Source organism: Dermacentor silvarum, chromosome 11 (assembly GCF_013339745.2).
Source record: "Dermacentor silvarum isolate Dsil-2018 chromosome 11, BIME_Dsil_1.4, whole genome shotgun sequence".
Lineage (NCBI taxonomy): Eukaryota > Metazoa > Arthropoda > Arachnida > Ixodida > Ixodidae > Dermacentor > Dermacentor silvarum.
This window is the reverse complement of record NC_051164.1, coordinates 43,804,109-43,827,310: the sequence shown is the minus strand read 5'-3', so window position 1 is coordinate 43,827,310 and position 23,202 is coordinate 43,804,109. Positions and strand designations below refer to the sequence as shown.

The 23,202-nt window shown below is 46.7% G+C and overlaps 1 protein-coding gene across 3 annotated transcripts in view; it reads right to left on the bottom strand.

Moving 5' to 3' along the window:
• Nucleotides 1-23,202, bottom strand: part of LOC119433754 (neprilysin-1-like) — a 293,006-nt gene that overhangs the window by 233,215 nt on the left and 36,589 nt on the right. The window contains exons 8-12 of one of the 3 annotated variants that reach the window (XM_049659298.1): nt 22,069-22,095; nt 21,599-21,661; nt 18,028-18,120; nt 17,847-17,926; nt 3,474-3,648 (exon numbers count right to left, since the gene is read on the bottom strand). The exons of 1 other annotated variant lie outside the window; for it this stretch is intronic. In XM_049659298.1, coding sequence (XP_049515255.1) covers nt 3,549-3,648; nt 17,847-17,926; nt 18,028-18,120; nt 21,599-21,661; nt 22,069-22,095 — 363 coding nt within the window. In that variant the 3' untranslated portion in view covers nt 3,474-3,548. Of the gene's footprint in view, nt 1-3,473; nt 3,649-17,846; nt 17,927-18,027; nt 18,121-21,598; nt 21,662-22,068; nt 22,096-23,202 lie in introns of those variants that run through there. One more of the 3 variants, XM_049659299.1, reaches the window with a different exon arrangement.

Genomic DNA, 23,202 nt, shown 5'->3' with positions numbered 1-23,202 from the left:
TCAGTAAGCACATAATCGTTCTTTTCAATTCTACACTCTCGCCGCTAGCACACTCTTGCTCGTTACCTCACCAACCCGCCTTATCTTCTCTCCCCTTTAGAAGAACCCTACCTATACATACTGTGCCGAGGAGAGCATTCTCGCCTTGACGACAAGTCCACTTGTCGAAACGTTGGCTCCTGCTGTCAGCTTGTTCTCGTGCTGCTCATCGTCTTGAATTTATACCTCACATTTTCCCCGTGTTTTCCCAGTAATTTATTGAATGTCTCTTGAGCGTGCAGGCTTTCGCTTTCGCCCTCCTTGGCGTATGCTAAAGTGACTGTCAATTTGTTTACAATACCGATTTGTATGTCTGAATGCGGCGGGTTCGGCACGTTCATTAAATGCGTTCTACTAGTGAACCTTTGCAAGCATAGCAGTAAAAAGTTTTACCAGAACCATGTGGTATAAATTTTATGCTAATATTTAGAGCGCAGCACGTGAATAAGACAGACAGGCTCTAAAGGCGTAAGTATCGGAGCGGCTGTGCTCCGAACATTCGGAAGAGTCAGAACATTCAAGTCAATTCAGTTTATGTCTTTCTTATACAAATATTGCTTCATTTTCTAATCGTTTTTGATGAAACCAAATTCTACACGGAGCTTTCAGGTAGATCAGGGTGGAAGCGCCGTAATTCAACTGTCTAATAGTGACGAAATTGTCATCGACGTTTTAACATGCGACCAAGCTTTTGACGCAGAAAATAGTGGTCCTTTCAAGTTGCCGAGAACTACAACTATTGCAGGGATTATGTGGACCAAGCACCTGTTCATGCTTTAAAAATGAAATGAGTCGCGTTCGTTTGCATTTTGCTGCAATTGTTACCCCAAAATTCGAAGGTAAACGCCGGATTTCAGCAGTCATCATCATGCATTGTTTGCCCTGTACACCCTGCTTGGGCATTCACTGTTCATGCACATGTAGACTGCACAGAGCCGACACAAATGTGAAAACACTACATTAGCCTGCATTATTCTGTTACAAAACGCCTACGTTATTCAACATGCTTGCAACGCGGTAATTCAGCGATAATTTAGCGACATTTCTCTTACAATTAAGCAACACGCTTCAACAAATATAGACAACTGGTCTGTATTAGCTGTTAATACACGTGGCTGTCTTTTACATTGTTTTTGCGCCTGAAATCGAATACTCAGAAGAAATTTTGAGTTTGACTGCAGGATCTTGAAATGCTTCAATCTGCAGCGTTTCCCGTATGAAATCAACGTCCTATTCAACCAGAACAGTCACAGAGGCGGCAACGCAGGAGAACCTTTTAGAAACCGTTTGACTTTGCGGGTCTCCTGAGGGTTTCTGATGATGATGATGAGTAGTGTTTAATGGCGCAAGGGCCAGCTATGGCCAAAGAGCGCCATGACTTATGGTGATGGGTTATGAATGTATTATGGATGGAGCGGCCAGTGGGTAGCAAATGGTAGATAAAAGGTGGCTGTAAAGAGGACTAAAACAAGTTGCTATAAATTGCGTAAAATATATGAGTGTTAAAATAATTGCAAAGACTAATGATGTGAGATATGAGCGGAAAAGTTCGTTACAAGGCGGTGACATAATAAAGTATATGCAATAGCACTATTGCCTCAGGAGGTCCTTGAAATCAAGGGCTGAGAGGCGCGTGCTCTGATATGATTTTGCACTGCAGCTGCAGCCTGCAAGTCGAGGCTGCGCTACAGATACCCTGGCCAGATTATTTTTAATGTGTTTACATCTGCTAAAAACTTTAAGACAGCATTAAAATCAAAAAGCGGCTCACGGCTAAGAAAGAATGCTGGGTGAAGAGGGATGTGCTCACGATACGCGGGATAAAACTACTTTTTACGCTGAGCTTCTATTTCAGGGCACTGGATAAGAACATGGAGAACTGTAAGTATGTCGCTACACCTATCACATGTCGGAGGATCACTTCCTGTAAGGAGATACGAGTGTGTTCCATAGGTATGTCCTATCCTCAACCTGCAAAGAAGCACTTCCTTGTGGCCTCCTGAGGGTTTCTATACGAATTTCAAATTTGCAAACTCCAAATTTTCCCCAGAGACAAAAGCTCTTCGTACGTGAAGCGGCGCTTTTCCGATTTCTGCGGGAGTTTAAATAATTTGACTGCGTGGAACACTTTTCAAGCGAAGCTTGTATTGCCTCACTTGTGTCGGGGTCGGTGCACACGGAAAACTATCATCATCAACATTGGTTCGAGCGTCGTCGTCTTCTACCGCCGCTGGCTCGTTGGCGCCCCTCGGGTTGTGCTCGTGCTTTTGCTCGGCACGCGCTCGTGCCACTGCTCCCGCGTTCGTCGTCGTCGTCTTCCGCAGCTGGCTCTGTTGCCGCTCATCATTCCAGCGTAGAATTTCACTTCCCTTCTGGCGTCGTAATGAGGAGGCCGCGTTTATGGCAGTATAGCCATTGTTAAGGGGGTATGGGCCCTTCATTGTCTTACGTGACGGACAGATTTAATTTCGAAGAATCGCAAGCGGAAATAGGGGGAAATTGCTACTAACTACGCCGCCGAGCAAACTGGAGACATCGAATGCAAATGACAATGGCGGACTTCCACTCACGTGGAAGTCCGCCATGGTGGGTCCACGTGAGTATTGAGCGTACATAAGCGCATGCTGAAAAGAAGATTTAAGGAGCTCACTGCCAGTCACAAATTCTCGTTCCAGTGGTAGACTATAGAACATTACCTCTCTATTTTGTACAATGATCCAGTCTGCTCATACTTTTTCCACTAAAGTAACCAATGATGTTTTGAATGATTAGAATACCTTCTGTTCTAATGGTTTTAATATTTATATAGGAAATAGAGTGCATAGCCTTGTATATATGGTGTTTTTTTATTAAAACCCTTTTTGTGCCTTTTTTTCCTTATTCATCGTTAAAGAATTACGTAGTTGTGCATTAGGCTGTGGCGTGTACTAGAACTGAGTTAATGAGTTTCTGATGCATGGTCGGCATTTTATATTCTTCTCCAGGTCACTGCATTTTAAAGCTTAAAGCGGTACCTGAAACAGCTAAAATAAGTAAGGTTGAGGCCTAATGAGGTTGTACTAATCTAGGTGCTATTGAATAAGGACGTCCAACGACGTATATATATAAAAAAAAACGCTGAGCAAGAACTGGCCACAGCCGCTAGTGCAGCACTTTGCCAATACCTCCCTTATGATTTATGAATATTGCGGTTTGTAGAAGTACAGAGCAACTAATTGGGTGTTCGAGTTTTTTTTTTTGCAAAGAAAAGCCTTCGACGCCAAGTGCCCCATCACTAAACTGCTTATATGGGCAATTGAAATAAGCACGAAAGCACCTATGTGCTTTCGTCCCGTACACAGCCCTGGTGGCCCTAAATTGCCTTATAATATTTGTGATTCTAGTCAATTGATGTCAAGGTACCAAGAAGGCGCAAAAACTCAATAAGCTATAAGCCTTGCGTATTGATAGTATTTATTTATTTAACTTTTCAAAACAGTTTCTTCATGCTCTCGTCGTCCGAATCTCTTTCACCAAAAAGGGCAGGTTTTGTTTGGACGCATTGGGGAGCCAAGTGAACAGTTGAACGCCTTAGCAAACCCTTCCAAATTTTTCATGGCCTCGTTGACCCTAAAAAATAAACAGAGACATTTTATGACTTTATAAATAAAGACAAGGGATCAGAATTTTTACGTACAATATCACTGACTGTACAAACACTTTAATGAAACGCTAATAACATTGCAGTACATGTGATAATGTAATGGAGCTTTGTTGATATAGCAATGTGGACCTATAATTTTTAGTTCACTTGTATCTCGATTAAGAGATAACACCAGGAGAGACTAGCACTGCTGCAATTTTTTTCTCGGTTAACTGATTTATTTATACTAACGCAAGTCAGCACATTTATAGGAGATAAATTGTAAGTGTTGAAACTTCAATTTAAGGTAATGTCGCTGTACAGAAGGCGAAAAAATTCCAACATTTTTTTAAACTATGGGAAACACTTCTTTGTATGTTACTTAGAAGCTTTCATGAAAAGGGGAGCAATCTATGAAAGTGCCCTAATTCAGTCAATTTTACATTGCGAGCCCGCGCGGGATATGAAGCAACGCCTTCACCATTTTCGTCTCAGTAGCGATAATTTATGAAGTTTTCTTGTAGTGAAATGAAGATCTACTACATCTTGTTGATGTGACCACACAGCTATATTCAGCGTATTTCAAATTGTTGATATAACTTGACCACCAAATTATCTATAAATTCATGGAACTAGTCGAAAAGCAATCACTGCGCCATTTGTGCCAATATGCTCCGAGAAGTTCAGCCTATTGCATCGCAGTACATTTGGGTAAAATTAAATAACTTGCACCCATAGCATGCGAAAACATTCGCTTTTGCATTGTGTCCAAAAAATGATAGTAGTTGCACTAATTCAGTCCTTTAGAGCGTCAAGACCATATTTTCATTTTTTGTATTCTTGACAGAAGGCATGAGAATACCATTGAGGTCAAGAATTAGGAGTAATACATCATTGCAGACATCCAATAAGTGGCACCCGGGTGTTTGGGTAGCCGCCCATCAACAATGACACCTTTTAATGTCACTAACAAGCAACTAAACGGCGAATAATGTTGAAAATAAGTGATTGTGAGCAGGATCAGATTTTCGCATAATTTTAGATGGATAGCTTTACGCGGAGTTGATTTCCAATCGACGGGCACAGAGAACAATTGTCGTGATTCATGTTATACAGTGCGTAACAAATTATAAGGGTTAACCTTTGTTCACAGTGAAACTATACAAGCTAGGTGAAAGAGATAGCCCCGTTTCAACCTGAAGTGCTTCAACGACACGCCTCGCAAACAGCGGTGCCGACGTCAAGGTAAATGGAAAGGCGCGTATACGCTACTGCCAACTGACTCGGCGATGACATAGTTAACGTGAATGCATGAAAACAACTGAAGGAAAAACAAAGATGTCGGTCAAAAAATCCCATGAAAGATCTGATCGATAAATGTGACCAATATACTGAGACACGTTGCAAAACCTACTTACTCATGTCAGTTGTGTGATTGCTACATAGTGCCAGCTCTTTTTAGTTCATAACTAAGTTATGTCCTCTACTCAAACTGGGTTCACACCATGGATATGATCATGGACGCAACTGTCACCAAGGTGTGACACACATCTAACGCCTACCCAGCCAGCATTGACACGACAGGGAAAAAATACAGAGGACTGCGGTGGCCCTGCTCTATCTCATGAGTTCGTGGCTGGCAGCACAAATATGTCGGAAGACAGAAAGTGTTCACTCGCCGCCACTGAAGCAACAATTTGAAGTACAGGCTTGGTGCACGTCTTTTACAACGAAGCTGTTAGCCTCTAGTTGGTCGGGATTTCTCGCGATGTCGTCCTTACGAAAAAAAAAAAACCTTCAGCAATTTAAGCGAAAAGTGCTGCCTTCTTCAGTATCACGCATTAAGCAAACAGTACAGCATTCGTTTTATCAAAGAAGAAGCACGAAAGAAGCATCCAGACTACATATTTGATGATAAGGTGCTGCTGCTAACAATGCGAAGCATGTAGCGCTCCCAGCATACGTTTCCCAGTAAAGATTACTGTTGCACAAGCTACCACGACGATGCAGCTGGCGAAGGGGGGATTGACGTCACTAGCGTCTCATATATAAAAGAACCAGCCTAGCATCTGATTTCATTGTTGTTGCAGCACCGCTTTGGGTAGGCAACGCACAGCTAGGACTCCCGAGGGGCAGCGTGAATACGAGAGGCAGAGGGAAAAGAAACGACAATACGACCAGCGGCAGCATGGTGCCAAATTTACCATTGATCCCATTACTACCGTTACTCTAAATTACTAATACTACCGTTACTCTAAAGCAATAAAGCATAAGCAATAAAGCAATAAAGTACGTACGAGCCCTCGAGATAATGGTTCCTCTTAAGCAGAGTTCTTTTGCAGCCCGTGACCGTTTTCAACCGCAGTAAGTGGAGCGCAACTTCTTTATGTGCAAATCCGTATTTTAGTTATTGAAAGCCTCATATTCACAGTTCTTTTGAAAAAAAAATCACACTGCGCATTCACATTATATAGGTAAATGATTTAACGACAACCATCATTGCGAATCGGCTCTATCGACTAGACAAAAGCGCTATTTGGTAATTCTATATGATTTAGGCTATGATGTTTATGTGCAGCATTTCTGGAACAAGTTTCCGTGAAGAACCGAGATGTTTTGCCAGAAATAACGTGTCAGAGAAGCTAGAGAGGAACAATGTCCTCAATAGTTTGGCGTTGAAAACAGTATCCTTTATACGAATTGCAGTATTTTAGAATCCTTTTTCAATCAACTATTGATCTATATTACACGCAATTCCCTCTAATATATTTGCGGAAAATGTTTGAGTTGATGAGTCTGTAAATAGAACCTAAGAGTGAAAAAGTACACAGGAAGCTGACCTCGTTTGAACAGCTTCATGTTCGTACTAGAATGTTCGCACTAGAATAGCAGGAAAAGAATTTGATCCCGTAGATACTGCCAATATACTTTAAGCAGCGCGCACTCACCCTCCAACTCATAACCCTCAACTTGCATTTTGTCTGAGACCTTTTAGGGGAAGCATCATGAAAGTCTGTTTTCTTTTTCTCATTTTTTGCAATAAGTATACTTAGGAGATATTGTGGAAAGCATTCAAATAAGAAATATGAACTAATATACAGCGAAATATGTGTACAGAAGGTGAGAGCCTGTTGTGCATTTGAAGCAATGGTGGATTCTCAGTAGGAAAATGAATCGGAAATAATCACTGTGAACAAAGGAGATGACGTGCTATGTATGGACGAGTATATTGCATACAAAGCGATTGTCTTTCATGAATAAAATGTAATGAAGAAGACGAACAGGAAGCAAGCGGTAGAGGGGCGTTATCATTGAGGTAGGACGCGAACACAGACCACGAGCTGTTGGCGCCGATACCGTTGTTCCCTTGGAGCTGCGTTGGTTTTTCGCCTGTCGCTTTCCGTTAATAAATCTCCTTATCAACCAGTATATTAGATACGTTCTATGCATATCTTGAAGTTATGTTTTAGGTGCTACAGAAATTGCTAGGAAATGGTTAGGACAAATTATATCATTGTTCTATTGATAAAATGGTAATTATGTGCGGTCACATGTTAAGGGCGTACACACCTGTGTAATCACCTGCCAAACGTGTTGCCAACAGCAGCACAGCCATCGTACTCGAGATGTTTACTGCCCGCATTAGCATTGCTGATCGCACTACGTCTGTCCTCTTTGCTGTAATCGACCATTGCCCTGATTATCTTATTCTTAAAATGACCTTTATGACACTGCACTCTGTGCTTATCGACTGTTAAATGTTCTACGTTTGGAATAGCCACAATGCACAGCTTACAATGGTGCTGGCAAGCCCCGCCTTTGGTGTGGCAAACCCCTTCGGTTGCTCCCTGAAGCTGCAGCTTACGTTTCCATGAGGCCCTTGCCTTCTCTTCCTGACAGGAACTACGTCGCACATCCGGTTATAGGCGTTCCTTTAACTACAGACTAACTACAGGACAACAGACCTTGAGCTAGCCACTGATCTTCAGCATCACACCCCTGCTCTTCAAATTCACAACATGCAGCTGCGCTATGCCGAATGATGAACTAAAATATACCGGTTAATTGCACTCATGCCCTCCACTTCATACTGACTCTTTACCAATATATATTTTATTATGGCGATGACGCGTTCCGTCAGACCACCGCAGTTGCGCATCGCATAAACGCCGGCGATACTGTTAGTGTTCACAGGCTGCATTACCATGTGTCAGCGCTAGCGTGCGAACGAAAAGTACAGAGATTGACAGAATGCTTGCGAAATATACTGTAGAGCCCTCCCTCCAATATTTCGACCTCGCACTCATAATATCGCACTCGTCATCTGAACAAAGTTACAAAGAGGGGCGTGGACCCTTTTCGATGCATTGATGACGCATTGGGTTTTTTCATGGCGCCAGTTCCTTCTCTTCCATCGACCTCCGCTCTGGATAATGTTAAATTGCTATTAATTTAAAAAAGCGCGAGAAAACAACATTCGTTACGCTGGATGACCTCTACCAATTTATAGTCTGGTCTGATATTCCACTTTCAGTTTCGCACGCATGGCAAACTCTCATCTCCTAGGTCTGAAATGGTTCATATGATTGGGCTATCTTATGACGTTATTGTTTTTTCGTCCACCGTTGAAGGCTGTTTTCATCGCCTTTTCGCTGTTCTTTCCCTTTTGCCAAAAGCGTGCCTGCAGCTGAACTACGAGGACTGTCATTTCGGGTGCCACCACGTCAAAGTCCTTGACCACCTCGTCGACGTTTGACGAATACACCTTAATCCCTGCTACGTCCACTAAAGAATTCCCGCTTCCCCTTTCCTAAAACAATCTCTGAAGCTTCCTTGAAATCTGGGCCTAGTTTTGATGCTTCATTAAGAGCTTCGTGGAGATCACGTGAGCCCCTACTGATTATGTCAAGAAGATCTCTGCTTTTCTGTGTCGACACGGAAATGCAGCAGCTATTTACCTGCTTATAGTAAGGCGCATAAGTCCATATATTTTGACTCAGTTTCACCTGTTTCCGACACCAAAATTTGAGCAGATGCGAATGGCCAAGGCATCTGGCCTATACTTGCCCAACCGCATCCCAGCATCATCTGCGGTATTGCTTAAGCTAGCCGGCTCTTCTCCGCATCGAACTGGTATTTTTCAATAGCGTAACGTGAATGCCATGCTATCGTTTGGATCGCCGCAAAATTTAGTCCCTATAGTTTGGGCTCACACTTATCCGTCGTTAAAGACATGTTTCTGGGGGCTTTCCTCGCTGAAAGAGCCCACGTACGGGACGCCTTGGCCGCCGCTCATTGCCATTAAGAGCATACTGATTTTCTGTGCTACACAAATCAAGGCGATTACACCAGGACTCCGTCTGCCTGTCCCGTCATATGACTTCCCCGCCTAATCGCACCGACGACGACACTGATGCCTGCGTACTGTCCATTACAGACTTTCTCTACGTCACTACTCAACAGTGTCGTGATCCCTCCCAGCAGTATATCATCGACCACCTCACCCCTCAACACTTGTATGCTAGACCTCCTCTTTTCGTTAGAAAATGCGGTGTGTTGTACTGGGGCAACTGGCGCCTCGATGGCGCTTAACTTCTTATCGGCGTTTTCGAACACCTACGCATTGCCCGCGCCATGTTCTCGCAGCCTCATGACACCCCCACCAATGGCCACTTGGGCGTCACTCGCGCTGATGACCAAGCCCATAAACATTTGTTTCTGGTGTACCCTTGACCATTCTGCTCGACGATACGCTGCAACCCGTAAGCGCTACCAACGCCGCCAGAGACTTGCTTCCAGCCGGCCTACTCAAGCCGATCGACAATCCCACCGAGCCATTTTCTCCCGCAGGGCTGGACCTCCTTGGCTCTTTCTCGATGTCAACCTTAGGCTACCGATGGATTGCCGTCGTAACTGATGATGTGACTCACTTCGCTATCACGTGCGTGCTCCCTACGAGCTGCTCCACCGAGGTCGCCGACTGCTTCATGACGTTATGCTCCATCACGGTTCTTCTCGTTTGCTCCTGACATATTGCTGCCTCAGTTTTTTCACCAAAGTTGTTGATAATCTGCTGCAGTCATGCACCGCTCATCATGAGTTAACGATGGCTTATCATTTGCAAACAAACAGACTCACCGAATGCCTGAACATTACGCGCGCCATCATGCTCGCTATTTAAGTCAAGGAAGAACACCGTAATTAGGACTCTTGGCGCCATGACCCTGCAGGCTATTCCACCTTCTATCTCCCGTATGGCTGCTACCCACTCCTCCATTTCGACTAGGCTTGCTAGTGATACACCCTCAACCTAGTCATACGCTTATGACATCACTAGCGGAAGAGAGCGTGTAACAGGTTGTGACCCAGAATTTGACTCGGCTAAATGGGGCGGCAGGGAAGCGAAGACGCAGGCGAAAGCTGACACTTTTCGTCTGGACTTCATGACGCTTTCTCACTACGGCCTATGCATATTGCTTGCCCTGTCCGTGCTTGCGGATTGGATTGGGATCTTCTTTCCGTCCTTCATTTGCGGCTTTAGGCGCATACTTTAGTTAACGAAATGCTTCAGGCGGAATATATACCTGCCTGATCAGGCTTGTATATATCCAGGCATGCTCATAGTAGTTCCTTCAGCGTAAGCAGTATATAGAGTTGCAAATGGCGATAAACGCAACATGTCGTCCTTATCTAAATATGAGATTTCGCTTACATCCTGGGACTCCTTACATCATGTTGCACTGAAGCGCCGCAGTGCAATATTCCAAAGAAATTAGAAAATTAAGAAGAGAGTGGCTGCATATAAAACAATCTCATATCCCACAAAACTGATTAGGCGTACCCAAAGGAAAGTAAGAATCTATTTACAGAATATATACATGGGTATCAAATAGTCCAGCCTCATTGGTAGCTCGTGCAGCGTTTGTTGACAACCTCGTCTTTCTCGCTGCATTTTTGTGCGCAAGCGCCGCGTACAATATTCAGAGATTTCGTCCTCTGAATATTGTCCTCTGTTTCGTCCTCTGAATTTCGTCCTCCCCAGACACATGCACCCCGTGATTAATAAGGCTAGGCGGACACAGCGAGTAGCATACTTCAAAAGATACATAGGACGCAACCCACACGGCACATATTACTATACAGATGCTAGTGTTCAAGACAAAGGCACTGCTATAGCGGTGGCAGATCACACACTTCGGACGATACACAGTGAATTAATTTCAAACACTGATACGACCACAGCAGAACTACAAGCGGTAGTAGCAGCGATACAACATCTCCCAGTAACACTCATCACTACAGCCATCATATTTACTGATTCAATGTCAGCATGTAGAAAACTCATACATGACGACTTACCTAAACATATCACACAACAGTTACAAGAATGTCTCCATCGGCAGGTAGAGATTGTCTGGATTCCTGGTCATGAGGGGATGTTGGGGAATGAACGAGTTAACCTGCTTGCCTGCGATATGATACTCCAGGCTCCCAACATCCCCCGGCCAAATCTATTCAACTCACCAACGCCTCCACCACAATTGCACCCATTTAGGGACGAGCGCAGGATATACCCTAAGCTACACCAAGACATTACAAGGACACAGGGCACACTCATCAGACAAGCCCAGACGAACACCCTGCTCACTCCAGCACGGAAACACCTCCTACAAGGCATAATTACTGAAGACCTCCCTCGCTGTAGCCACTGTGGTGCATATCCTCCCAACACATCACATTTCCTATGTCAATGCCATCCAAAACTACCCCCCCTACCCAAACCTTCATCCCTCCCACCTACCCTTTCCTCCGAGTGGCTGACCGCCGCAACCACCCTTCACGACCAACGATTCCTTGCGGACATCATCGGCCTAGCGCTGAAGCACGCCGCAAGTGACGCCCTGGACTGAGGGCGTCGATGCTTTTTTTTAATCGCAGAATAAAGTGATTTCTCTCTCTCTCAGCGGCACGGATGAGAAAGACGTTGAAGATTGGCTGCAATCGTATGAACGCGCCTGCAACACTAACAAACTGAACGACACCCTCAAGCTCAACAACGTGATGTTCTATCTCTCGGGCGTCGCCAAGCTGTGGTTTAGAAACCACGAAGCCGATCTCCGCACGTGGGCTCGCTTCAAAACCAGCATCGCAGATGTTTTTGGCCGCCCTGCGTGCGCAAGGTTCGTGCTGAACAGCGCCTAGGCAGACGATCCCAGCAAACTGGTGAAATGTTCATCAGCTAAATAGAGGACATCGACGACCTCTGCCGGCGTGTCAACCCGACGATATGGCGGAGGTGGACAAGGTACGTCACATCATGGAGGGCATTTCCGACGATGCCTTTCATATGCTGCTGTCAAAAAGCCCTGACACTGTTTCTCAGGTCATTGAGCTTTGCCAGAGTTTCGACGAGATCTGCAGGCAGCGTCTTCTCACAGGGCGCCCATCTGTGTACGATGAAAGCCTCGCGAGCGTGGCCGCGGCTCCTGACATGGACTCCCTGCTTTGCCTGATCAGAGAGTCCGTCCGTGCTGAGGGTGCTCGTCAGCTTTCGCTGCTGTCTTCAGCCACGTCACCACCCTCGCCTTTACCGGCCAACCTTCGCCAGGTCATCCAAGAGCAAGTTTGCGCAGCGCTCCCTTCTGCCCGCGAGATTCCGCCGGTGCCGACTCCCGCTGCTTTTCCCGAGGTGACTGCACCACTCAACTATTCGGAGGCTCTCGCCACCACCTCACCACACGGCCACCACCTCAGACCTTTGCGCCATTCCCATCAGCCATGCCACTCCGTCCCGTTCCTCACTTCGTTCAGCCGTGGTACCCCCACAGCAGTGGACAATGACGCACTCCTGACAACCGCGCAATGTGTTTTGCGTGTGGTCTACCTGGCCACATTGCACGATTTTGCCGTCGCCGCCCAACATACTACCGCCGTAACTTCGACACCGAACCATACGTTTCACCATACCCGTCGTACTACGTGCCTCAGAACCCTGGCCAGATGTCTTCTTACTCGGACCACCGCCCTCTTGTTGACCGCCGTTCGTTATCGCCCCGACGTCGCTCACTTTCGCCGATGCGTCACCGTCCTTCTACGCCGGACCGGGAAAAATAATCGCCGCAGTTCCAGAGGCGAGAACTGTGTCACCCACGAACAGACCAAGGCCTCTCGCTCCTCCGACTAATGTTATTGGTGTATATGTGGATGGCGTCGCTGCACTCGCTCTCGTTGAAACTGGTGCCGCAGTTTCAGTTATTAGTGCGAAACTTCACCGTTTGCTCAGGAAAGTTAGGACGCCACTGTCAAACGTATCTCTTCGTACTGCCAGCGCAGACCGCATCAAGCCTGCAGCTGCGTGTACTGCTCGTGTTGTGGTCAACGGCCTCCTCTACATCGTCGAATTTTTGGTGCTGTGATGCTTGTTCCCACGATCTTATTTTGGGCTGGGACTTTCTTTCCGCTAATCAGGCCGTCATCGACTGTTCTCGTGCTGAAGTGGAATTTCACACGCTGTGCGACGCCCCGTTCCTTGACGCTCAGTGAACCTGAAGATAAAGTTTTTGTTGCCGAAGACCTTACAATTCCACCGCACTCTTTTGCCCTTGCCACAGTGTCATGCAACATTGTTGCTGATGCCAGCGCATGTTTTACGCCATCCGCCATTTTCACTCGTCGCAAATGTTCCCCGCTGCCTTTCGCTGTTTTGGACGTTCATGCCGGCGTCAGCAGACTGCTCGTCTCCAACCGATTGTCCTGTCCTCTCAGTTTGCTTCGTGGGGAGTGCGTTGGCCGCGTCCAGTGTGTCGACCCTGCTGCCATCACTGACATGCCAACTGGTTCCATCGCCACTCATGAGGTCGCTGGAGTGACCTGTAACCCAGCGCAGGAGCCGACTTCTCCTGATGTTCTACATAGCTCCATCGCCGACACGTTGACTATTTCCCAAAGTGCCCAGCTTCTCCAACTTCTTGACAAGTTCCGTTCGTCTTTCGACTGCCAGCATGTTCCCTTGGGCCACACGTCAACTGTTTGTCATCGCATCGACACGAGCACCAGTGCGCCACTGCGACAAAGACCATATCGTGTATCCGCGACAGAGCGCCGTGTCATCGACGACCAAGTAGCTGACATGCTGAAGCGCGGCGTGATTCAGCCTTCGGATAGCCCCTGGGCATCTCCCGTTGTTCTTGTTAAGAAGCAGGACGGATCGATTCGATTCTATGTCGATTACCATCGTCTTAACAAAATAACTCGTAAAGATGTTTACCCTCTTCCGAGAATTGACGACGCCCTCGACTGTCTCCAAGGCGCGGAGTTCTTCTCTTCTATCCACTTATGTAGCGGCTATTGGCAAGTCCCCATGGTACCCGAAGACCAACCTAAAACGGCCTTTGTAACACCAGATGGCCTATATGAATTTTATGTCATGCCTTTCGGGCTTTGCAACGCCCCAACAACATTTGAGCGTATGATGGACAACCTTTAGCGTGGTCTCAAGTGGAAAACGTGTCTGCGCTACTTAGGTAATGTGGTTATTTTTTCGCCCGACTTTCCCACCCCTCTCTGTAGGCTGGAGGAAGTGTTACAGTGCCTAACTGCCGCCGGTCTTCAGCTCAACCTGAAGAAATGCCACTTTGGCGGAAGTCAGCTCACCATCCTTGGTCATGTCGTATCTAAACACGGTATTCTTCCTGACGCCGCCAAGCTCCGTGCAGTTGCTGATTTTTCCAAACCTTCCTCCGTAAGAGAACTTCGCAGCTTCCTTGGCCTTTGTTCTTACTTTCGCCGCTTCATTCGGAATTTTCCGTCCATCACCGCTCCCTTGAATCAGCTTCTATGGAGCGACTTGAACAATTACGCCCGGTCCCCTGCTTGTGACGATGCCCTCCAAGAGTTGCGTCGTCTATTTACATCGCCGCCTATACTGCGTCACTTCGACTCCACTGCTCCGATGGAAGCACACACCGACGCCAGCGGTGTTGGGCTCGGCGCTGTGCTCGCACCGCGCAAATCTGGATTCGACGAGTACGTCGTTGCATACGCAAGCCGCACCCTCATAATAGCCGAGAATAATTATTCCGTTACGGAGAAGGAATGTTTGGCCATAATCTGGGCACTTGGTAAATTTCGACCCTACCTCTATGGCTGCCGCTATGATGTAATTACAGACCACCATGCACTTTGTTGGCTGTCCACGTTGAAGGACCCCTCAGGTCGGTTAGCTCGCTGGGCTTTGCGGTTGCAAGATTTCGACGTGCGCGTTGTCTACAGATCTGGCCGCCGCCACACCGACGCCGAGGCGCTTTCCCGTTCGCCCGTGTCAACCGAAAGCGATGCCTGCCTCTCTGGCGTTGACCAAGTACTTTCGCTCCCAGCAGGCTGCGACATGGCTTCGGAGCAACGCAAGGATGCCTGGATTAGTGCTTTTATCCGATTCATTTCTAACCCATCGACTGTTCCTCCGCCTTCTCGAGATTTGCGCCGTCAAGCTTCTCGCTTCGAAATTCGGGATGGACTTCTCTATGGCCGGAATTACGTCTCTTACGTCCGCAAGTGGTTGCTCGTCATACCTCGACATCTTCGTGGGGAAATATGTTCTGCCTTCTATACTGACCCGCAGTGTGCACATGCGGGTGTCTTCAAGACGTACACCCGGCTACGCTCCAGGTTTTATTGGCGTGGCATGTACACCTTTGTGTGCAAGCACATTCGGTCGTGCCCTCAGTGCCAATGCCGCAAGGTTCCTGCTCAGCATGTCTCTGGTCAAATCCAGCCAATCCCGTTTCCTGCCAGGCCCTTCTATTGCATTGGGATTGACCTGTATGAACCCCTTCCGAGCACGGCTTCCGGAAATCGCTGGATAGTCGTCGCCATCGACCACTTGACGCGATATGCAGAAACAGCCACTCTGCCTGCTGCCACAGCCCGTGATATAGCATCCTTCCTACTGAAAAACGTCATTCTCCGTCACGGTGCACCTCGCGAACTTTTGAGCGATAGAGGACGTGTGTTCCTCTCCGAAGTTGTAAACGCGCTCCTTGCTGAATGTCGCATCCTTCATCGCACCACCACCACCTACCACCCTCAAACCAATGGTCTGACGGAAAGATTTAACCGCACCCTTGGCGACATGCTCTCCAAATACGTCGCCTCTGATCACATTGATTGGGACCTCATTCTGCCATTCATCACGTTCGCCTACAACACTGCACCACAGGCGACCACAAACTTTTCCCCATTCTTCCTCTTGTACGGCCGCGAACCTTCGACTACCCTCGACACCATTCTTCCGTACAGACCCGATTCATCCGAATGTACACCCATCTCTGAAGTTGCCCGCCGCGCTGAGGAATGCCGTCAACTCGCCCGTTCCTTTACAGCCGTCGACCAATGGCAACAAAAATCTCGACGTGACGATGATCACCCATATCGTCACTTTCTTCCGGACTCCCCTGTGTGGCTTTCGGTTCCTGCCGTTCCTGCTGGCCTCTCATCCAAGCTTGTATCCAAATATCAAGGACCCTACCGTGTTGTAGCGCAGACATCGCCTGTGAACTATTTTTTCGAGCCTGTAACGCCACCTACAGACCAACGCTGTCCGAGCCTGTAACGCCACCTACAGACCAACGCTGTCGTGTTCGTGAAAAAGTCCACGTACAACTTCTGAAGTCGTATTATGACCCAATGATTCTATGTTCCCGATGAGTCGCCAGGCAGGCTCCTTTCCCGGTGGGGGGCGATTGTAGAGGGGATTGTAGATTGAAGAGGAATGCCCGGCGCTGCAGCCACATCGCCAGTCATCTGGGAAGCGCGAGCTCGAGATTGCCTGAGCTGCTGCGGTTGAGACACGCTGCGAACGCTGCCTGTTGGTCTCTTCTCCTGTGTTCGCATTAGAGTTCAATTGCTCGTGAAGCACGCGAAGGCAGTTAAGATTTGGCTGCACTGTCTCGACTAGATAGGAAAGTGCAGAAATCTTGTATTAGTTTTTCGAAACAGTGCGCGCTTTCGGCACTCTTCTACTTTGTTTGCTGTTGTGCACACCTCGTTCCCGATATGCAGTTTGCAAGCAGTTTAGTTGTATTCATGCTTTCAAGGTTTAGGGTTGCATTCACCATGTTATGGACACGCCTATTTTACGCAAAAAATCAACAACTGTGATATTGTGCTGTGATTAGTGCGTAACATTGCAATATATACCATTTGGTACTTTGATTGATAATTTATTTAAATTTTTTCTTAGAGCATTGTTACCTTAATTTACTCACTGCACCTCATTTTTTTTTGCATTTCCGCGCGTTTGCAAAAACTTCTTCAGTGGGTTAGTACAATTAATTTAAGACAAGTTCAAGCGCTTGAGCAGCGCTTAAATACCTTGAAATACAGAACCCGGTAAAGAACAGCGCATATTCTGATTCTGATTACGGTGAAAGAGAATCGCTAAAGAACAGAAAATAGAACGTAATGATTGTTTAGTCAGGAAGGCGCTTGGGGGGAAGAGGGGGGGGGGGGGGGGGGGGGCTAGGTTGATTAGCTTCTTTGCTGCAGTGCTTCTTTCTATATAATGGTAAAAGAAAGCCACTGAGATAGTGCAGTCGAGCAGAGAATTATTAGAATGAATTGTTGAATGCGTTTTTATATTCTGTGTGGCCCTCTGCCACGCCGAAAGTGCTCAAGAATTACTGCTCTTCGGCCACTTTACTGACTCTTCTTTACATAGTACCCTAGCGAAAGGATATTAAAATTAAATTATGGGGTTTAACATGTAAAACGACGATCTGATTATGAGGCAACCCGCAGTTACAGACTCCGGAATAATTTGTACCACCTGAGCTTCTTTAACGTGCGCCTAAATATAAGTACACGGGTGTTTTCGCATTTCACCCCCATCGAAATGCGTCCCCAGTGGCCGGGATTCGCTCCCGCGACCTTTTGCTTAGCAGCCCAACACCATAGCCCCTAAGCAACCACAGCGGGTCATGAAAGCATATTCTCAAAATATTTAAGTTGTATGCGTCATATAATTATTTCATCTGATGAGGATCTACTCTTAAAAATACACAATGCAAGAACGTTGTCTTAAGAAAAGGCATGATTGCGCTCTCATATCACATTTTTGTGAACAAAAAACGGCAATAAAACAGTAAAACCACGCATACACTTTCCCCGACTCAATATTTTTTCTTACCTGTTTCGCGCAGGGGTGTAAGGCCACCGTACTGCTATATCGTCGTAGAGCGTATCCGTGTGAGTGATCCTGCACTGAGTCTGTAGAAATAACGCACATAAATAGCAGCCGTTCCAAGAAGAATTTCGAACATTTTCCTCATATTGGGTTTTATTTGTTTATCCAAACGCAGACAACCTACCCTAGCATTAGAAATGAAGAACAGCTGCATTCCTGTGATGTTTTCCAGACCTGTTAGGCGTCTCTCTACGTCTTCAAGTACTCTGCAGTATGCCTGTAAATGAAACAGAGAATGATTCAGTTAGTCTGTTAATAAAATGCGAGCCCTACCTTTCAGTTCACCTCAAGGCTATGTAGCTGTGGCATTGCTTCAATTTTAAGTCATCTCATACAGCGTATTGATTAAACAGTTTTTAACGTTGGTAATAGCCGGCGGCAAAAACAATGAGCGGGAAGGGTTTAAGGATGATTTTCAAAGTATGGACTTAATGTATGTTCATGTCCAAAGTTTACTTTGCCCATGATAAGGCCAAGTAACCCTGTGCGGGTCAGCTTTTTATTTGAAGCCAAGTGGTGCAACCTCACTTCTGTGTTTCAGAGGTTTATTTCAGATTGATCCTACTCTTTTACGCGATCTATCATAATGGCCTTTAGCAAGAAAATTTCAAGGCGAGGCGAATAGTAACCGCATTTCTGTCGACCTATGCCAGCATTTCTAAAACCGGTGCTATGAACACATGTATGGTTTTACAGCGAAGCTGTATATGGCTAGGGCATGTCGGCGACCAAAAAGTTAGAGGGCGCTTAAGCTTCGCCTTTAAGAGTAGAACGCGATACCGTGTAGAACGCACCCAACAAGCAGGCTTCATTCACTGCAACGCCGAACGTGGGAAAGCCAGCTTACAAAGACGAAGTTTACAACGATCCCCTAAAATCGGCTTCACTTTTAAACAGAAATGCACTGCTGGGAAGACGTTTCTTCAGGGGCAATATAAGCTGTCTTGTATTAAAATGGAAAGGACCAAGATCGGAGATGGCATGGCCCTGGTACCCGAAGAAGTCCGGCTGCTCGAGCGTTGATTCATGTCGTCGGATTGTTCCATGATCCTTGCCCCGACGCCGTGCGTCTCTTCTACTCTTACACGCACGCCACCAAATTCCACACCGAAATAACTCACGAAGGAGTGAACAACGTACACCACGCTCAGGCAGTCTATTCCTACCCCCGATACAGGTCGAGCGGGGAATGCCTGCGCGCGGAGGCCAGGGTGGCACGTATGACGCGCGGAGAAATGGGCAACCTTCCGCACTTGATCGTGCTCGGCCGCGGCAAGCCCTACATGCTCACGTTAAACATTGATGTCAAAGACGGACTCGTGAATGGTGCAGTCGGCCTGTTGCAGGAGCTCGAGTACCGGGAAGGCAACTCGTGCGATGCCGTTCGGCTTTCGATTCAGTTAGACGTCCCTCACACCGGTCGCATGGCGCGCGTCAAGGGAAAGGCACTAGCGCGATCGGCTTGCAGGCGCGAAATAAAGATCAAGACCGATTGGGTGCCAGTAGAGTTGCGTACCGTCACCGTCACTCTGGACGGAAACACGGGGCTTGCCTTTCGGCGCAGGCAGTTTCCCGTGGTTGAGGCCAGTGCCGTTACCCTTAGCAGGAGGTCACCTACTCGGACGTGATGTACAAGTACGACCGTAGGCACCCGCAGAAGCTGGTCTACGTTGACCTCAGTAGGTGCACGGACGTCAACCGGCTATACATCACCAACGCCGAGGGAGATCACGCTTTCTACCACGCCCGAAAGAACCTGGACGCGACCTGGTGGACGAGTTTCGGCGGCTAGATAACCACTACCTTCCCAACCGTCACCAAAGAGTGTGCGCCTAGACTCGCCGAACCGCAATATACCTTCTCGCTGGCGGCTCTCAACGTCAGGTCGCTGCGTCTGCACGCGCCGGATGTGGTCCACGACGCCCTACTCAGACGGGTATCCCTCTTGTGCCTCTCCGTGACGTGGTCCGATTTCTTCGTTCATGTCGACGGTGACACCGGCGTCGCGTGCGACCGTCGCATCGACTCGCGTGCGGGCGGAGTTGCCATGTACGTGAGGAACGACGTAGCCACCACCGTCGCGCCGTACGACGTTTCGTCCACCACCCAAGAACTAGAAAGCGCGGTGTGTTACGCCGACGTGTGCGCCGTAAAGACCGCCGACGGGATGGTGTTTGCCACCGTGTACGTTCAACCTGCCCCTTCCAAGCGCGACGTAGAGGACTTTATGAACGACCACTTTGGATGGCTGCTCGATCCAGCCGACGACGATCAAACCCCAGTCCTCGTCGTTGGCGACTTCAACGTGGTGTCGTGGCCAACCAGCAATTGGCTGCCCTCATTTATGCTCTAACGGTTAGGGCTACATTGCTATACCGATCCCAAGGTGCCAATGACCACGAGGCGCTCGTGTTTAGACTTAACCTTCGCCAAGAACCTGTCCATCGTCGTCACCGAACCCTTGACCGTCTACCATAGCGCCCACAAAGCAACAGTAACTTTCGTGAAAAAATAAGCAGCACCAAAACATTTACGTAATTCTGTGTTGTACATTTAGATATACCACCTATACAGCTACGCTGGTCATCCACCTTTACAGACGGGAATGGACGGTGAATTTTTCGTCAGCTAATTTTTTTTAAGTGAGAACAAAAGTCTAGAAGGCAGCCGAGAGCTACTGCGCACATTTCGAGAAGAGCGCAATGAACCAATAATGAGGTGTTAAGTTTACCCAACTACGTATCTCTCATAGAGATGCATCTGTTTTACTGATCCCTTATTTAGGTACCGTCTTTTGTCCTGTGATTTGCAATTTTTCTAAATCTATGAATTCTAGTCTGATTAGGCCTAAATATATGTCCCATATAATATCAACAAACTACAAGTACACGCGCATTGGTGTTTCAGCCTTGTAAGCCGCTCACCTCAAATGCAAATGACGCTTGGCCTTCCTTGCTTCGGGGTGAACAAGTGCAACGTGTAGCTTAAAGTAATATGTCTGCCTAATATTCATTCTACGTACAGACGAACCATTTTGCTTCACTTCGGGTTAAAGAATCGAGGCTCCGTAAACAAGGTTGTTAATTTGGGCTTGTCCACGTGCTATTGCTGCACCGTATTTGATTTTAATCTAAAAGTGAACGCGATAATGAACCGCAGTTACCTGTTTTCACATATTTCGCAACGTGAAGCGAATTGCTCGCCGGCGGGCTCTGTAGTAATACTAGTAATCACAACACACCCAGCCTAAACATTTAGGAGTAATTTGGGAGGGTTAACAAACTGAACAGCCATGAGCTCATGACTGGCAATGCTATACGAGTATTTTTAATATTGCTTTTTCACGTTTTAGTGGCGTTTATTACTTGCATGTTTCAGAAATGATAATGGGTGATTTTTCGAAACTTACTAATATTTATTTGCCATTTCCTCAAAAAGCTCGGCGAAGGTGAAACCGATTTCATCTGGAGTTTCGGTCCCATTCTTTTAAATACATCAAGCGGGTTTCCTAAAAATTGTATCCTGCATGAAAACCTTTTCTTGCATGCAACCAGATCATACATCAAAAGCTCTCCTAAAGAAAATGAGCACCTGCAATAGTTAGATATTATGTGCCCTTAGCGTAAGAATATTAGGTATTATTTCGTCGAAAATATATGAGATCAATATACACGTAAGACATTTTCGAAACCCACTTTGAAAGCGATCTGAAGGCCAGTGTTGTCAGCAAGGGCTTGATCCGCTCCTGGCCAAATTTGCTGCAATGGAAGGCATGAAATAAACAAAGAGTCGATATTGTTAGCCGGAAATGGTAGGGTTTATGAGTCACAATGGTTTCACCCTTATATTTTTTAAACTGTGTATCTTGTTCGTAAGTTCAATATTGATTGCATGCCGAAAATTATCCGTTGCTCCACCCTATAACATCCAAACAGTCCGCGATTCGCTGGCAATAAAGGTCACAATTTACTTTTTGTTTCTTAGCACACCGTTTTGCTTGCCATTAGGTTTCTTATTACACGATATCACTATGCGTGAGCAATTTAACATGGCAGGTCTTGGCGCCTGTAGTACCGATATTGTATAATATTTCTAGCAGCCTTGTTGCAAAGTGTTCAAAAGCATATGGATATTGAAGTCAAAGGCATCAAGTAAAAATACTTACGGGTACTTGACGGTCAAGATGATGTTCCTAAAACAAATATATATTACTTTATAAATGCTCATGATATCATACAACGGAGAATATGAAAATGTACGTAAATGTAATTCAACCTGGAAAATACACTATTATAACGAGGTAACTTATCTCATTCGCGAAACTACAAGCAGTCTTATTAGACATGGAGAACAAACGCACTGCAAGTAGTAAATTTCAATTGGCGACTACTTCCACAGGTAATACGCACTGGCAGTAAATGATGTATATACATGATGTTTCTATAAAGACTAAGTAAGATTTAAAATAAATCATTCTGAGTCATTCTTCTGAGTCATTCCATCAGCGGGGGCGACAATGATGCGACGGGTTATACATAGTAATTCGTCGCTATTTGAACAAATCTTATTTACAACATCTAAAATTTTAATTTAAGCAGGGTCAGCATGATTGGGAAATTCAAAAGAGCTCTCTGTACAAGCAATATAAAATTTTGTATCTTCCAAAATTTCCAAAATTTAATTACCCATGAAACTGCGGCATGACAAATTGCTACTTTGTGAGCGCTCGAAAAATAAAAGTCTGAAGCATGCGCATAGCTTCACCTGTCGGGGCGACGTTTCTACTTATGTATAAGAGAACAGAAAGGAAACCCGTTCAGTGGGTCCGCTGTTGTATTCTGCCCTTCTTCGTCTTTGCCCGCGCCCGGAGTCCGAGCGCGCGAGCCTAAGTGCGTCTCTCTCTTCATTACACTCGGCCACGGTGCCGCAGATAGTTCAGGTGGTTGTCAGGGCGCGCTGTTTGCTGAACGCCACAATCGACAGTACTTGGGAATGGAAGTCATTGTTAAGACCGTCCTGTGCGCAACCAGCTTTTCTGGGGATCGGTACTGATTGTTGCGCTCAGGCCGCATGTCTCACCGATGATTATCTCGTCGCAGTTGGTAAAACATGAGAGGTGGTCTCGGACACATAACCGCTGTCTGCCTCGCTAAACGCGGACGGTTACACTGGCCGCGGTCATGCGCAGTGCGTCGGGTAAGTGTCTGAGGCAACGACGGGGGCGAGTATCCGTCTCGGTTCACGACGCCACTTGCGCTTTCGCAGCTTTGCAGCTGCCGGGCTAAGGCACTCCGGGATG